Source organism: Sarcophilus harrisii, chromosome 2, assembly GCF_902635505.1.
Source record: "Sarcophilus harrisii chromosome 2, mSarHar1.11, whole genome shotgun sequence".
Classification (NCBI taxonomy): domain Eukaryota; kingdom Metazoa; phylum Chordata; class Mammalia; order Dasyuromorphia; family Dasyuridae; genus Sarcophilus; species Sarcophilus harrisii.
The window spans coordinates 245,229,942-245,247,938 of record NC_045427.1 but is presented as its reverse complement, the minus strand read 5'-3'; the positions used below and the strand labels follow the sequence as shown (position 1 = coordinate 245,247,938).

The following is a 17,997-nucleotide window of genomic DNA, read 5'->3' as shown; positions in this document are numbered from 1 at the left end:
CATTTTTCCTTCGTGAATTCTCTACAAAATTTTAATGACATTTGATATAAGAACCCAGTGGCATTTGATTTATTATCATAGTTTGCATTATGGTGTTTTAGACTCGTTTTTATGTTTTAAATGTTCTTAAGTCTTTCACATATGTAATTTTTTTGTTTCCATTAAATCTTAAGCTTGTTAAGAAGTTGTCTTTATATGTGTCCTCCATTGTGCTTAGTTCAGAGCCTTACTGACAGTTTCCATTCAAAAAATACATATCAATTCTGCCTTTTTTATTCTTTGGAAAGCTGGAGTTTATGAATATATTTATTTTATTTGACTGTCTAAATTAAAGCATAAGGGGTTCAAATTAATGATCAGGCAGTTTTTCTAAAAGTCTGGGATTTAGAATGTATATTTCCATAGCACCATGTTATAACTAAGCAATTAGATTCTCAGGCTAATCCTTGAAATCTACTTAGGACACAATGTGATCTTTGATATTAATAGTATTGTCCCAAATTGTGGGTCCATAGATAAAAGAACTTTTTTAGTGAAGAAGAAAAAAGAAAAAAGAGGTTTTCTTTTTTAAATTTTAATTATTTGATTTTAACATTCTTTTAAAAATTTTTGAATTGCAGATTCTCCTTCTTCTGCTTCTCCCCTTCTCACTGAGAAGGCAAATGATTGATCAGTTATACATGTGAAATAATGTAAAACATATTGTCATATTAGTCATATCATAAAAAAGTTTTTAAAAAGTGATAAAATTTTGCTTCAATTTGCACTTGGAATTTATCACCTCTCACTCTGGAAATTTTTCTGAAATATTTTTCATCATGAATCCTTTAGAATTGTCTTAGATCATTTTATTAATCAGAGTATCTAAGTCTTTCCCAGTTGATCGTCATTGTAATATTGCTATTACTGTGTATAGTGATATCCCGCTTCTGCTCATTTCACTTTGCATCAGTTCATATTTTTCTGATACTATTTACTTCTGCATTTCTTATACCACGGAAGCATTCTATCACAATCATATGCCATAACTTGTCATTCCTCAGTTGATGGATATCCCCTTAATTTCCAATTCTTTGCCACCTCAAAAAGAGCTGCAATAATTAAATGGATGAATGAATGAATAAGCCTTTTCCCCTTTTCCTTGATTTCTTTGGGGTACAGACTTAATAGTGGATATGCACAGTTTTATAAACTTTGGGTGTAGTTCCAAATTATTATCTAGAATGGTTAGAACACTTCACAACTCTACCAATTAATGTATCCATTTTTCCTTCATTCCTTCCAACATCTGTCATTTCTGATAGGTGTAAAGTTGTAACAGAGTTGTTACACTTTGCATTTCTCTATTGTTTTAGAGCATTTTTAGTATAACTATATATAGCCTTGATTTCTTCCTCTGAAAATTGCCTGTTCATATCCTTTGACCATGGAGAATGATTTTTATTTAATTTGATTCAGTTCCCCATGTATTTGAGAAAAGAGGCTTTTATTAGAGAAACTTGCTCTAAAATTTTTATATTACTTATCATTGGTATCTTTTAGCAAAATATAATTTCCCTGATTATCAGAAAAAGATTTTTCTTTACCTTTTTTTGATTTAGGAAGGGCTTATAATAAATTGTCTTTGACTTCAACTCACCAACTTTTTTGTATCTCCCATTTCTTTTACTTTGTATCTTCTTCCCTTGATAACCAGTGCTCTCATATTGTTTAGAGCAATACCTGCTAGTACCTATTTTATCGTCAGAAATGCATCATTCTCCAAAACTGTTTCTTCTCCCCCAAATCTTCCAATCTCTTTAATAACTAATTTTACCTAAGTATCTTGAAGAAGTCTGATTTTTTTTAATGTATAAATGGCTAGTAGCCCTATAACTTTCCAGAGTTATTTGCATTTTCCAAGAAGATGAATAGTAACCCAAAAGAATACTTAATTAATACAATTTCAGGAAATCTAATAAAATGAAATAGAAAAAATTCAAGCAGTATGAGTGAAATAATTGGAGGAGCCACACCATTATGTAGTAAAGTTCTGCCTGAGTTTGCCATTATAATCAGTCCCTTTAAGGTGTTTTTTTTTTTAATGATTTTTTCTTCTATGTTCTTCTATATTCAAAAATTCTCTAAAAATCCAAACTTTTTTCCTTTATAACAATTATCAGAAGTGTGTGTGTGTGTGTGTGTGTGTGTGTGTGACCAAAGGCAGCTATTTATTTGATATATAAAGTTTATTTATAAATCAGGAATTACTGCCTGTAATAATTTATAAGATCTGGAGGGAGGTATTCTTACTAAACTTATTATCCTTTGAAAATACACTTCCCCAAATCATCCTAAATAAGGAGTATGATCAAATTTAAAAGGTAGTATTTAAAGGACAGGACAATTACCTGTCTTTTATTCAGAAATCACTGATAGTATGAAAATATTTTCAGGAATTTTTATGTATTTCTTTATAAACTAGAGTTTTTGATATCTTTCAGTGTTCACTTAAATAACTCTTGCCTTGTTATTTCTTCTTTGTTTCATTTTTTTTTTCAAAAATTCCCAGAATCTCATCATTGGAATAGGAAGGAATTGCTTCTGCACCCATAACAAGTTGTTATCCAGTCTTTGCTTAATGACTAGTGAGGAGGTCACTCTCTACCTATATAATCTGTTCTCCTTTGAGTTAGCCCTAGTTGTTAGAACATTTTTATTTATAGACGATGAAAATATTTTATTTCTGTAACTTGTACTCATTGCTCCTAATTCTGCCCTCTAGAAAAAATTGTGCAAGTCTTGTTTTTCTTCAGTGTGACAGTTCTTCAAATACTCTTAAAACAGATATCTCCCCTGAAACTTCTATTCTCCAGGTTAAACATCCCTCAATCAATTCTCATCTGATATGGTTTCAAGTTGTCCATTTTATTTGTTCTTTCTTTGAACAGGATCTAGTTTTTCGAGCTTCCTAAAATTTGGCTTCCAGATTTGAAAATAGAAAATAGAATTCCATATGAGTCTAACCAGGACAGAGTACAGATAAACTATCACTTGCTTAGTTCTGGATACCATACTTCAATAAATGTGGACTGAGATAAAATGGAGTGGGTTTTTTTTTTTGGTTTGATTATTTTGGTTTTGGCTATTGCACTGCTAATGCATATTTTATTTATACTCCATCAGAATTTCTAGATTAATTTGGCATTTACATAACTAGCAACAGTAACAAATTAGCTGTCTCTCATTTGATATTTGTGAGCTGATTTTTTTCCATCCATATTATCACTTTATTTTTATATCCCTCTTTACTAAAAGAGACCAAACTGTACTGCTTAATAATGATGACCTTGTTGAGAAAAGAGGAAGTAAAGAATTTTTTTCTTGGAACTAATAGAAAATTTGACAGAAAAACTCTTTAATTGTATTATGTAGCTTTTAGATCTATTTTACCTAGCAACTTTAGTGTTAAAAGTTGATAGACAATATATTAGGTTAATAGTTGTATCTCCAACCTTTTTTTCCTAATGAACTTTTAAGCCTGAGGGAACAGAATTTGGTGAGCTACAGTTAGAATTTGCAACTAGATTATTTCATCTCTCTAACTTTGTAGCTATCCAAGAGGCTTTTGGGAGCAGGGAAATGAAATTTCATTTTTAAAAAATGTCCTTTGTGAAAATGAAATTTTAAAAGAGAAAACATAAAACTCTTTGTGCCTTCTGACCTAGAACCCAAAAAATCTGGCTCTTTATAGACCAGGATTAGACTGGGAAGTGTTCCACAAATTACTTTTTGGGTTGCGTCACCACTGAGAGTCTTCTCCAAGAGCATTAGAATTTGACTCATTTTACTCTTTCCTGACAATTTTTCCTAAAAATATAGAATATACCTTGTATCTAGGTTCATACAGAAAAGATCAAAGGGCTCTCACTTTCCTTGCAAGTACTCCAGTTAACAATACATTGAATATAGAACAAGTTTTGTTTAACATAACTTAAAAAAACAAAAACAGAGAAAAGCCTTATACCCAAGCCCATAAACAATCAAGACAATTTCCTTACTTCTCGGTTGGACCTTCAGTTTCCCCTAAGAAACTATTCTGTTGATCTCTCCTTCCTAAATGAATGTATGTGGGATTGATAAAAAGTCAATCCCTCCCTTACTTCCACTAGTGAGTCCCAATTTCCCCAGAGATCTAACACTATGCTTATGCTAAGGCTTTCTCATTAGGGAAATAACTAAAGATCACTAGAGAATCAACCATACAGTAGAAGAGGAGGGCAAGATTTTGGATTGCCTACTACTCAGCCCTAGTTCCTAGATCCTTTCTCAATCCCTTCATTTATTCCAACAACTTGGCATTGCCCAGTTTTTTCTACATGAAGCTTGTTTCAGGAATTCTTCCACTTTTCTAGAACATCCCTATTATTCTGCAGCTGCTTTTGGTCACTATCATCTCTGTGGCTCTGGTTTCCAAGAAGGGATGCATAGATACACAAGCTTCCTTCTAGAGAACAGGAACCTAATCTTTGAATCCCTTCTCTTTTAAAACCTAAATCCAAGAATGTATCTCAGATGTGTGACTGTGACTCAATCAATAATGTTAAAATTACATGACTCATGAGTTCTTAATGAGATATTATCAAAGAAAACAAAGTCTTGCATGTTAGCAGGCATTTTTGTACTTTCACTTGGAAGATATACTCAATACCAGATCTCATCTCAAATATAATTTTGTTAACCTTTACCAGGCAGCTTCTGGACATAATCTCCACATGAAAATAAAACAACAGCAACAAAAACCCCACCCTAATCTTTATTTTTAGCAGGTTTAGAAATGTTTTCAAGAGAGACTAAAGTAGAGCAATAATAAAAGGTAGCCCCTGATACTAAAATGGAAGGGCATAACTTTTTTTTTAGAATATTAGAAATAGTATTATCAATTATCATGATCAAATTATTGATTTAATATATGACATTGAGTTTGAGCTTGAAAATGCAGCAGCTTCTTAGAGCCACAGATAAGAGTTAGTACTAGGTGGACAAGCAGTTCTGAAAACGGCTCGGCAAAATTTCGGATTAGAAATATTCCCTGAATACCCATCTACCCCAAACTTTTGTGTCTGTGTAGATATTAGTTGTCCTTTTCTATTTTCATTCAAACTCTGTGTTTAGGGAAAATGCAATTAGATGTAGAATAAATATAATACAAACTGGTTTTTATCTAGTGTTGGAACACATTGGCTTTAATCCCAGGTCTGCCATTTACTCACTGGGATCTCGGGCAAGTCACTTTACCTTCTATACTACAGTTTCCTTTAAAAAAAAAAAATAAGAGCTTGGGATAGTTAGCACCAAAGTCTATGACTGTGATTTTTAAAAAAATTTATCTTGCCTCTACCAGCCCTGAAGTCAGGAGGACCTGAGTTCAAATTTGGTCTCAGACATTTAGCCCATCCTAGCTGTTTGACCCTGGGCAAGTCATTTAACCCCAATTGCCTCAGCAAAAAAAAAGAAAAAGAAAAAGAAAAAAGAAAGAAAAAGAAAAATTTATCTCACCTCCCACTAGCCAGTGGAAGTGAAGCAAGTTTTTTTTAATCTGAAAAACAAAATTTTCGATACATATCAACTTAGTTTGGCAAAACATATGTCAGAAAATGTATGTCTCTGCATTTTAAATTAATCACTTTTCTTTCAAGAAATGAGTGATATGTTTCACCTTTATTCTTTTGGACTCATCAGTGCATCGATTAGAAAACTAAAGTCTTTCAAACTTGCTTTTCTCTATAATGTTATCATATAAATTGTTCTTCTAGTTCTGTTCACCTTTTTATCAGTTAATGAGTTTTCCTACTTTCTTCTGAAATTGTCCATTAAATCATTTCTTATAACATAAGAATCCATTAGGTTCCTCTGCCATAATTTGTTTGGTTATTCCCCATTAGGAAGCTATTCCCCAAGTCTCCAATTTTTGGCTACCATGAAAAGAGCTACTGTAAATATTTTTGTTCATAAATTCCTATTCTCTTTTTTTGATGTCATTGGCCTCTGTCAAAGAGTTTAGGCACAGTTTGGTTCGCATAATGTATTTGTCTCAGGTATGTGTATGTGTATACCTGCGAGAGAAGGATTTTTAGAAATTGACAAATGGAATTTTGTTTTGTTTTGTTTTTTATGAGAATACAGCACTGTTCTTTGATTATTGGTGCATCTGAGTTTGTGGTTGCTGTTTATATGCTTTGCCATTTTAGCTATTGATGCAGTTTACATATTAGTTTCATTGAAGTATACTGTGAAAAAACATGAGAATTTTTCTCATTCAGGCTTAACATTAGATATTTTGTTTCTAGAGGCTTTGCTATGGATAGAAATAATGTTAATTTAAAGTTGGAAATGTTTTAAATAAATAAGCTTTCCTCAGCTTATTGAATTTTAATATATTTATATTTTCATATGTTAGGATCAGCTCAGAATTGTGTATAGAGGTCCTTTCTTGAAGTCAAGAAGGACCTGTATGTCTTGCCTCTGGTGCAGACTTTCTGTATAATCTTGGGAAAATCACTTCATCTTTCAATGATTCCAGGCAGCTTTTTAATATTTGAAGTTGAAAAACTGCTGCTGGTTTGCACTGACAGGTTTTCCTTACCAAGAATTCCCTAACTTAAAATCGCAGTTCCAGGTGGAAAAAAAGAAATTCTCACATCTTTGGGGATGGGAGAAAGATTTTGTCTTTTAAAGAATTTCATTATTGCATTGCATTTTAATGGAAATTTCTTGAAGGGTTATGTGTTTAGGACAATGCCTACACTGTGATATATCAAAAAGTTGTTCAATAATATCTATACACAAAATACTACTACTTTACATCTCAACATTTAAGTGTTTTCATTAATGAATCTGTTGGTCCTTAAAATCCTGCTATATGGCATTTACAATTTAGTGGTAGAATTGTCCCTATCCCACAAAGAAGGATTCATTAACATCCTAACCCACAAAATGATAACATGAAGATAATAGATTTAAGCTGGAAAGGACCTTAGGAGTAATTCAGCCCATCCCTCCCATTTTGCAGATAAGAAAACTGATGCCAAAAGGATAGAGTGTATTATTCAAGTTTACCCAAGTTTTAAATAGTAGAATCGATATTAAAATCTGAGGGCTCTCATTCCAAATTCAAAGCTTTTCTTCCTGCCCCATGCCATCTATTCATTAACACAGGGCCAGTGAGACCCAAGAAAAAGGTTCAAGTCCCATAAAGAATGATTACATTTCCTTTCTTCTGTGTCCACACATTGATGTCCAAAGCCTGAGAAATTATTTTTTTTAAAATATAATATTGGCCACCTGGAGATGTGAATGAAAAGCATGACTGACTCAGAACAAAGGCATTTTCACCCCTGAAAAAACAACTCAGACTCATCTCTCACCACCACATGTGGGTCAGGAAGGTCAGGAGTGTTATCTCATATACAAAAAGCACATCGTTGTATCTGCATTTGTCTGGTTTTGTTTTATCTAATACTAGGTTTCATACATACTAAAAATTAACTAAGTACAATAATGTCATAAGAATCCAAGTTCTAGAACTTGGTGCTACTTGAGTACTTTTGTGTTTGATAAAATGTTCCATGTTATTTATGAAAAGTTGTTACAAATTGCTTGTTGGAAGACTGTTAATCAGTAAGAGAGATCATGAAAATCTCTTCAGAATGCCTTTAAAAATGGAGTAGTATGTGGTCTAAATTATTCTGAATAAAAACATAGAAATGTCCAATGAATTCAATTCTGTGGATATGGATAGGAAACATTTTAACTTTTGCTGTAGAAATTTACACATATATGTTTGTGTGTATGTGTATGTATAACATCTTTTCTCTACAGAGTTTTCCTGAAATTGTTTTTTAAAAAAGATATAGACAACTTTACTTTTCTTTAATAATACCAGAAGTAATGAAAGATCCTACATTATTAACTTATACATATTCTATGATAACTATAGATGTAGAACTTGGTTCTCTATATTCCTGCTGTTTAAATTTATCTCTGTTGTTTTGCATCATCGAATTTGAAAATGCTTGTTAATGTCCTTTCACTCCTCTAACCTTTTGCCTTCCCTTCCTTAGGTTTAATTGGCAATAATGTGATTTCTAGTCTAACAAAGTTTATTAGTATGGGCAGCATTTGACACATGGCTATATTTCTCATTGTTATCCTCATTACTATAATCAAGGACTAAATACATTTGGCTTCCCATTAATATTTTTAACACACCACTAAGCACAGTGGAGATATTGTGGAATATAGGGAAGAAGACACAACCTTAATGCTTGACTGGTATCAGATTAAAACAATCAAGGCACATATAGCATTTTTTTTCCTTGTCATAATTTCTTAGCTGTAATGATTTTATAGACAGACAGACAGGGAGAAATAACAGGAAAGGGGGAGGGAAGGTGTGAAGAAAGGAGAGGGACAGAGATTGTATTATTGTAGCATAAAGAGTGTCTGTTATATCAGTTTTGTAAGATGAAGCAGGTAGTATTTGGCTTTAAATATTTTAATTTATATAACATTAAAGTGCATGATTAAAGGTACAAAGCAATTGCATGTTAGAATTCTATTCTGAGTCATTCAGAGAATTTTTAGAAACTGCTGTAGTTTGATTTTTTGTGGATAAGCACATTGATTTGGTCGTTTTAGTCAAAGATTCATGGTTAACTTAAAAATTGAAACTGTGACATATTCAACATATATAGGACTGCTTGCCATCTAGGGGAGGGGGTGGAGGGAGAGAGGGGAAAAATCGGAACAGAAGTGAGTGCAAGGGATAATGTTGTAAAAAATTATCCTGGCATGGATTCTGTCAATAAAAAGTTATTATAATTAAAAAAACCTTAAAAATTGAAAGCAGCAACATATCATCAATCACTAGCCAACTCATTCGGAGGTCTTATTCATTTATCACTTAATTTGATTCTGTTGATTTCCATGAGCTGAGCATCTTAACCTTCAGAAGTAAATATTAAAAATTTACATTTAGTGGAACCATTTGCTAGTTCAGTGGATAGAGTGCTAGGCCTAGAGTCTGGAAGATCTGAATTCAAATGTGACCTCAGACATTACTAGTTGTGTGACCCTGGGCAAGTCACTTAATTCTGGTTGCCTCAATTTCCTCATCTGTAAAATGAACTGGAGAAAAAAATGGCAAACCACTCCAGTATCTTTGCCAAGAAAACGCCAAATGGGGTCACAAAGAGTCAACATGACTGACATGAGTGAACAACAACAAAATGGAAACACTACAAAATACTACATTTCTCCTTAAAAAACACAAGTTTATCATGGGTTCTGTTTGTGTAGTAGTCATCTGGGGATTTTATCATGAGTTAAGTTCTGGTCAATTCAAGAAATCTCTGAGATCAGGAGCAATAGTTTGATTTTATGCAACAAACTAAAAAGGAAATATCCCCGCTGAATAAAGTATGTTATAAGAAACTGGCTTCCAGTGTTTGGAGGTTGGTAGATATGTCTGTGTTGGAAAGGTCTTGTGGAATATTTCTGGGATAATATGAACAAGAATCACACAGGTTGAGAAAACATGTTGGGACAAAATTAATCATATTAAGAAAAGCACACATCCATGGTATGTCATGTGTGACTTGTGCTGATAGAAAATACTATGATAGAAAGGCAAAGGATTGTGTTCTGTCTATACAAGCTCTCTGGGAAGTTATTAATTGGCTGAAAAAACTTTTGACAGTTTGGATGATGATTGGTCCATGGATTCATTCTTTTTCAAAGTTGTTTTTCTAAAAGAGTAAGCATTTCCCAAAATATTTATAGGAGGTATCTTTTAACTTGATGTGAATAAAGTACCTGACTTTCCTGCCTTAATTGGATATGAAAATATATCAAGTTCACTTTTGTTCTGTAAAGGGGAAAGATTTCTAAAAGCATTACCAAGGAATTTTTTTTAACATCATTAGCATAATTCTAGATATAGCTGGTTAAGAAAATCAGCAAAGCAGTTACATTATTTGTGTGAGGGGAGCCCTCTCTTTTCAATCCTCTTTTCTCCAAGACACCAAAAAACCCCAACATGAATATTTAGAAATGACTTTGGGTGTGAGAGAAACAGATGTGTTTTTGTTTGTTTAGGGATGGTTTGTTACCATTTAAAAAAGTAAATCTAGAAATGATAGATTTTATACTAGCATTTTCTTAGAACATACTTTGAAAGAATCTTAGAGTACTTATAGCTCAATATCAGATGAACACATTTGAAGTACTTTAGAAAGTAAATTTTCTAAAATCAAGAAAAATAATTGTACTCGTGTTTTTCCAGTGCTGTGCAACTTTCTGTGCTATAACTCTCTTTAGTGACCATTTTGCTGCTGTGAGAGAGAAACCCCCAACCCAGACAACCTATGCAGAGACAACTGGCATTTTGGGTGGGCAAGCTGATTAAAGTAATCCAAAACCCCACCTCCAACAAAAACCCTGGCACCAGTGCACTGCTGTGCTCCCTCCCACTGAAAGAAGATAAAACTACAAGTGCTCATTCAGTGCCTTTCAGGGCCTTTTAAAAAACCACCAGCTGGTGCTAGTTCACGTGGGTGAGACTCGTTTCCTGTGTTCCCCAGGGCCTGGCACCAACTTGAATCGTTCATGGGGCGAATTTGATAGCAAAGTGGAAGCATCATCTCCCCAGCTGCCTTCATCACACCTTTCCAATCAGAGCCCCCCTGGGATCTACCATTCTGGTGAAATGTCACCAGAAACTATGATCAAGGGAGAGATGCCTCCTTCAGCTCAGGTAAGAGTAAAAAGATAGCTATGGTTTTTAGCACTGGGTTTCTTTTACAAGCTGAGTACAGTTTTGTACAAATAGTTTTGGTATTTATCTCTGACTAGCAAATTTTAATTGTATAGTATCAGATTAAACAGATTAAACCCTTACTTGGATATGTTTCTTGACTGAATTTTAAAATAATGTTTTAAATCATATTATCTTATTACACACCTAACCTTCTCTTTTCTACATCTTCAATCAGGTTCTGGTAGAAAAAAATAGCTACAGTTCTGTATTTTGAATTGTTAACTAGTTATTACACTATTATCTGACTTAAAGATAAATTGATCTTTAATATTAATGTAATTTTTAAAATTTGCTTTGAACTTAAACTGAGAAGAAACTAAAATATGTGAGCTGTGGAGCAATGGGTAACATTATTAGTAATAACAGAAAATCTCACTTCTTAAAAATGTATTATGATCAGATATTTTAAGACATTTTCTACAAAGACCAAAATAGTTTTATGTTTCTAACAAATCAACCTTTATTTATGATCTTCTGTACCCTGTGGAGAGGCCACCATCTGCCAGACTATGGCTCAACACAGAGTTCACTAAGAGAGCTTTCACTTATAAGATAAATGTTGAGCATATTCTTTATGTAAAGGAACCTATGAACTATGAGTTCTTAGTAGATTTATGTATCTCCTCAAGAAAAAAATTATTTATTTATTTGTTTTTACCCCAAAAAGCTTAATATAATTTTGATCTTGAAAAAACCAATAGACATGAGCTAGACATCCTCTTAAATGATCTTTCTCAAAGCAAACCATAGTTTTGTTGGGAAATTTTTGCCTACTGTTAACACTTGGTGTTTGGTTCTTGTATGAGTTCATTCAAAATTAATTGTACTCTTTATTCACAGGCCACCTGTAAGAGGCTTTTCACCATGTGGCAGCTGGACACTGACACAGGTAAATGGGAGATCAGGATAAAACTCATTTATTTCTACAGTTCCATTTTATTGTGCCCTGGGAGTTTCTAACTTATGTATTTCTGGTTTTAGATCTAAGTGCATCAAGATCCGAAGATGTCTGTTTAAACACCAAAACCCTCTTTCTTGATCCTGGCTTGAATCAGAGAACACTGTGTGGCTTCTGTGGGAGGGTTCTGGCCAGTCCAGAAAAGCTAAGGGAGCACATCCAGAAACATGCCTTTTCTATGTTTCTCCCAATTGACTTGACTGATTATTCTCGACCTCTCATCAGTAGTTTGGCTGATAATGTACAGCCAGGTCAGCTTGACCGTTTCCAGTGCTCCAGGTGCCCAGCCAGCTTCACCTTGAAGTCCAATATGGATAGACATGAAAAAACAATTCACTGCAACCACAAGAAGATGCAGTGCTCTTGCTGTTTAAAGTTATTTCGGGACAAGACAGACCTGAACCGACACCTTTTATCAGTGCACTCAAGAGAACGTTCTTTTATGTGTCTCTTCTGTGGCAAGGGTTTTGGTACCCAGAAAAACCTTACCACCCATGTCAAAGTGTGCTACGTGGGCCCTTCCCAGGCAGTGGCAGAAGAGTTTTCGGCTATCATAGAACCAGATGAGGAAAATAGTTGATTAACAAAATGATGACAGGGGAAGTCAGAAAATAGCAAGTCTGGTGGGAGATGGACCTGAAGCTTGCCTTATTACTTTTAAATGATTAGCCTTCTATTTTGCAACCTTATATTCAGCTGAACTATGTTTGTCATTAAGGGAAAACAATAAATGCTCACATGGTGGATCAGGAGCTCCTTTGGGCTCCAGATGCCCGAGTTTAAATTGAATAACAATCAGCTAGGATCTCCAGCCAAGCTACTTTGTTAAGGTCCGACTCATCTAAAAGGATTTGAAAATATGACTTCAACTATGGGAGTGGGGTGGAGCCCAGTCCCTTTGATCTTTGTATTTAAAAGTCCCATCATATCCTGAAAACCAGGAGAATAGAAAATAACCAAAGTGTATTAATTTTGTGAATGTATTTATATATGAGATGCCCTTTGTATTTGAAGATATTGTTGGCAATGATATCTGACTTGTTATGATTGAGAGAATCTCTTAAGATCCAAAAGCTTTTCCCAAACTATTCATATCAGAATATTTCTGATAATGGTTCTTTGGGTTCTGTTTTTTTGTTAGCTATGGTTCTATTAAATTGTTGTCCTGTTCGTTTAAGACAGGAATTGCATATCCTTAGAGCCTGGAAGGAGTCCAGAGTAACGGTTTACATTTTACTAAAAACAGCCTCCACAGTACAGGGGAACCCTGGAAAAAATCCAGGATAAATTGTTGTATATGCATTTTTCAAGTGGGGTTAGGATACTATTAGATCTGGTTATCTTTCCCTACAACTTTCCAATATATACTTCTTTCCCACCTTCCCTTAATTTTCCCTTTCTGCTTACAATAATTAAACTCTCTTCTTTTCCTTTCCTCTTTCCCTCCTTTCTTCCATCAACTTGACCACAACTATGATGATATGATGATAAGTAGCATCTATATAGTACTTTAAGGTTTGTAAAACATTGTACATGTTATCTTATTTAATCCTCAAAATAACTCTATTTAGTAGGTGCTTTTATTATCTCCATTTTATAAATGAGGAAACTGAGGCTGAGTGAGATTAAATGACTTGCCCAGGATCACACAATAAGTGGTGTCTGACAGGAATTTAATTTAGGTCTCCTTGACTCCAAGGCCCAATACTTGTACCCACTACATCACCTCACTGCCTGTGCAGGGAGATCTTTCCAACACCTGGCCTCAGGGCCCAGAGTTTTAATTTATGCCATGATTCCTGGGCTAATTCATGCTATCTATGGAATGCCTGATTTTTGAGCTCAGGTCTTTTCTGGCACCAAGAGATTATCTGAAAGTGGGTAGAGGGGAATGCTTGACTTTTTTTTTCAAGCTCTCTCCTTTGTACCTCTTCCAATTTATTACAATATTTGACCAAAAATGATCATGGGGTGATGGTCTCATATGTTGAAATGACCAGTATTTTTAATTTTTCTGTGGTTTGAAATTTTTCTTTGATTCAGATTAAATGCCTTCAGAAGTTTGAAGCCAATTATACAGAGGGAGAAGCTTTAATTTTTTTCCTGTAGAGTTCTTTTACCCCACTACCTCAAATATTATGATCCTCTTCTACATTAATCACATAAGCCTGTTCTGAAGCATAAATTTGAGCATTCTCAGAGAGGGGAAAACAAACTATACTCCAAACAAGAGTAGTTTGGCACTAGTCTGTTGCCGAAGGAAAAGTAATTATTAGCGGTTAAAACTTTTCTTTTTTTTTTTAATTCACATGGAAGATTTAAAGTAGGAAATCTAATGATAATAAGGGTAGAATGGAGGCATTAGAAATTAATTGTCCTCAGGCTTGCTCCCAAATGGCATTTTCCTCCTACCAGTTGAGCTTTTCCTTACCATGTGGGGTGATCTCCATGTTCTCAGTAATAAATGTTGTATTGATTTTCCAAAATAGTTTAAAATTTTGTAGCTCAACTGTACTTAAAAAGATAAATGAGTAGGTTTAGGAGGAAGGAGAAAGGCAAAGATTTAAGGCACAGATTCCACAATTCTGTTAACCTGTTAAAACATTAGAATCACTCATCTCATAGACATTAGGACCAGTTAGTTATTTGTCTTCTGTACTTCAGTCCTGTTGAATTTCATTCTCTAAGGCATTAAATTTTAGAGTTTGATTTTTAAAGAGAATCTATTTTTTCAATATGCATTTGAGTATTTTTAGAAAATTGGAAAATGGCTTTTTTCTCAGGGATAGAATTAAGAAGAATAATATAACTTAAGTGTATTTATTACCACAAAGTTTGTTTCATCTTCTGATAATAACAATCCTATTTATACAACATCTAGAGGCACCATAATGACAATGGAAGAAAGGTTGGGCTTAGAATTTGGGATTTAAGGAGAACCTGGTCTTAAATCCCAGTTCTGCCACTTACTACTTCTCAGAGTTTTGGGCAAGCCACTTAATCTTTCTGATCTCAAGATTCCTCATCTGGCAAATAAGGAGGTTATCTATAAGATCATTCCAATTTTACATCTATGATTTAAAGTTTACAAATCTCTTCACTCACAATAACCCTGTGCTGGGAGGAGGGTCTAAGGATCTCCACTGTACAAATGAAACTCAAAAAATTTTAATAATTTGCCAATAGTCATTTCTTTTAAATTATCCACTATTTTTGTCAAAGTTGAATGTGGATGCCTATTCTTCCTTGAGACTGAAGAGATGATAGTTCATATTGAGATTTTCATGCTTAACATTTTAAAGTCTTTTTTTCTGGCACAAATTAATCTAATTACAACTGAAAGCTTTTATACTGGATTTTAAAACCACAACAATAATATAGCACCTTAAAGTTTACTATGCACTTTCTTGACAATGTCACTGAGAGTGAGGTGGAATATAAATATTATTATCCCCATTTTATAGATAAGGAAATTGAGTCACAGAGAGGTTAAGTGACTCATGTAATATAACATACGTAGTGTGAATCAGAGGTAGCACTTAAATTCTCTGACTCTTAAAAACATGGTCTTTCCACTTCAACATACAACTACCTCTCTAATGCAAATTTTATGGTCAAGCAGGAAAAGTGCTACCTGGTTTCTAAATCAGGTTTCTAAACCTGGCTATCACTTCGTTTTTCTGGGCCTTCATTTCCTTATTGCAAAATGGAAGCTGAATTTCATAATCTCCAGAATCCCTAAATTCTGTTCCTTTTGGATCTTGATGACCAGTTGTCCATGAATTGGTTTGATACCAAATGATGTAACTGGAGACAGGGTTGAGTTATTTGTATAATAGCAAAAAAGGCCAACAAGAAATAGCTTGAGTGTGTAACAGCCTACCCTATAGTATTTATGAAAGCTAAATAGTCAACAGAGAAATTTTCCATTGATATTTTGTAATATTTTGTTGAGAAGTCTTGAAGGTATGGTCTGATAGTTATAGTAAGTATAGTAAGATTAAAATCTTCAAGTTGTAAAGGGTTTGCTTAGAGGAAAAAAATGTTGACATAATTCATTGATGCCTTGAAATGTGCTACATGAGTAAATGTTTTCCTTTACAAGCGCTCAAAACATATTTTTGAAATAGAAACACTTCATTTGCAGGGATTGTTCGGCAAAATATGGTTATTCTTTGCCCTTTAATGGAAATTACTTAGGATCTTAAATTTCTTAGTAGTGCCTTAAGTAAGGATTCAGGGTTGACCATTTCATTCTAAGAGTGAGTGATTTGTGTAATAGTGTGGCATCTTTAGCAACCAAGTACATAATGGGAATGTATAAAAAATAGGGCAAACAAGTTCTCTCAGAGGGGGTACCAGAAGTCTGTATAGGATAAAAATCTGGCTGCAGAATTTGGGAATTTTTTGCACAAATATCTCAGGACCTGTGGTCAGTTTGGGGAGGGAAGGAACTAAATGTGTGGCTTTTTGACAAGGGCTGAATATATACTTTGAATTTGGCATTGACTATTAAAGCAATATTTCTGTAGATGAATTCTAATTATAGACAAATGTTACGATCAAGTTTTCTTCATTAGATAAACTGATGCCAAGCAAAATGTGATATTTTTATTATTGATTTGAAAAACTTAGGCTGAATTAGACTGGAAATTCTCTCTCTAGAAAAGATTTTTTTAAAAATTTCTAATAGAGCTACATATTTTAGTTTAGTGCCTTAGATTTCCAGGTGCTACGATGAGTAATTTAAGGGCTTTAAAAAGATTTTGGTGACATTCATCTTTTTTTTTGTATATTTTGATTGGTGTTGCATTATTTGGTATTTAAAAGTTTATTCATCTGTGTCTATGAAAATAAAACTATGTGATGCACAGCTCTTTCTAAAATACATTGACTGTAAAATAACCTTTTAAAAGGTGGTGCTAAATTAATCTTAAAATGCATAATCAATTTTAAATTACCTCAGTGATCTTGGTAATATTAGTTGAGAAAATACAAAAATGTTTTATTTTTGGATACCTTTGTAAAATGCATGTTTTGAGTATGAAGTATTTCTAATTTTTTTCAATTCAGGATTTTTAGGGAGAAAATGCTAAATTACCTCATGCTAAACTCTGTCAGATCAGTCAATCAACAAATATGTTTACCTCAAAGGTCATGCTCTGATGTAGCTACTTTTAGGAAATCATATTGATGATCCTAACTTTGTTAGGAAAAAAACACTACCATGTGATTTTTTTTTTCAGATTTGTATTACTTAATGTTTAACATATTCTAATTTTATGAAATTCAGAAACCTAAAACATGCAATAATTTTAAAATATTTTTGTATTTGAGTATTTATAAAAGTAGAAACAGAAAACATGAATGTTCTTCCCTTATACCTGCAAGTCAATTTTAATAAAGTAACTAAAACTCTTTCTCTTGTTTTGCTTTTCCCATATGAAAATGGATATTTTAGAATTTGTTGTATTAAATATTATCTTTAGATAATTTATGGTATCATTTGTTTGGTCATCAAATTAAGTCCAACAAGAGATTAGAAACTGGGAAAATGAAAGAAGAAAGAACATTTATGTTGCTTATTTTATCTTTATAAAAGCATGAGGTAGAGGTTACTGATTCTTGGTTCAAAGTTTAAGAGGTTATTTGAATTTTTTTTCTTGAATAACAGGAAAAAAACTATTATTGCTGAATCAAGAAAAGATCCACAACTTTCTTGAGTGATAATATACTGTTGTATCCATAAGAACTTTACAAATAAAACTGATATTCATGACACTGTCCCAGAAAATTTGCAGTGGAGTTAAATCATTTCATCCCCCTGCATATGCTTTATCCTACCTCCCAGCACAGACACACTCCTACATGTATTTACAAATTGTGGTCTATCCATTAAAGAAGGAAGAATAAAATAATACCTACATAGTAACTTGTATACTCAAGTGAAGGAGCTCACTTTGTGATGCTGAATTGTGTCTTGGCTATTCTCATATGCTAAAAACCAGTGAGGCCTTCTTCTGCCAATCAATGAAAAACACTGATAATTCCCCATCCCTGAACTGTTCAATTATTCTAACTTGAGTGGCTATACTTTCTACTAGTAGTTATTTGGCTATAACAATTGTATACAGGATTTGGACGTGATGCGCTGCATTAAAATTACCTTGCTGTTCCATCT

General features: G+C 33.5%; 1 protein-coding gene across 10 annotated transcripts in view; it reads left to right on the top strand.

Moving 5' to 3' along the window:
* Positions 1-17,997, top strand: part of ZBTB46 (zinc finger and BTB domain containing 46) — a 159,449-nt gene that overhangs the window by 112,010 nt on the left and 29,442 nt on the right. For 6 of the 10 annotated variants that reach the window (XR_004231927.1, XM_031951798.1, XM_031951793.1 and 3 more), the window contains 2 exons: positions 10,623-10,795; positions 11,699-11,747. The exons of 2 other annotated variants lie outside the window; for them this stretch is intronic. Coding sequence is in view for 7 of the 8 variants with exons in the window: in XM_031951798.1 (XP_031807658.1) it covers positions 10,623-10,795; positions 11,699-11,747 (222 nt within the window). In the remaining variant the exon portion in view is untranslated. Of the gene's footprint in view, positions 1-10,622; positions 10,796-11,698; positions 11,748-11,839; positions 13,306-17,997 lie in introns of those variants that run through there. 2 more of the 10 variants (XM_031951795.1, XM_031951799.1) reach the window with 2 other exon arrangements.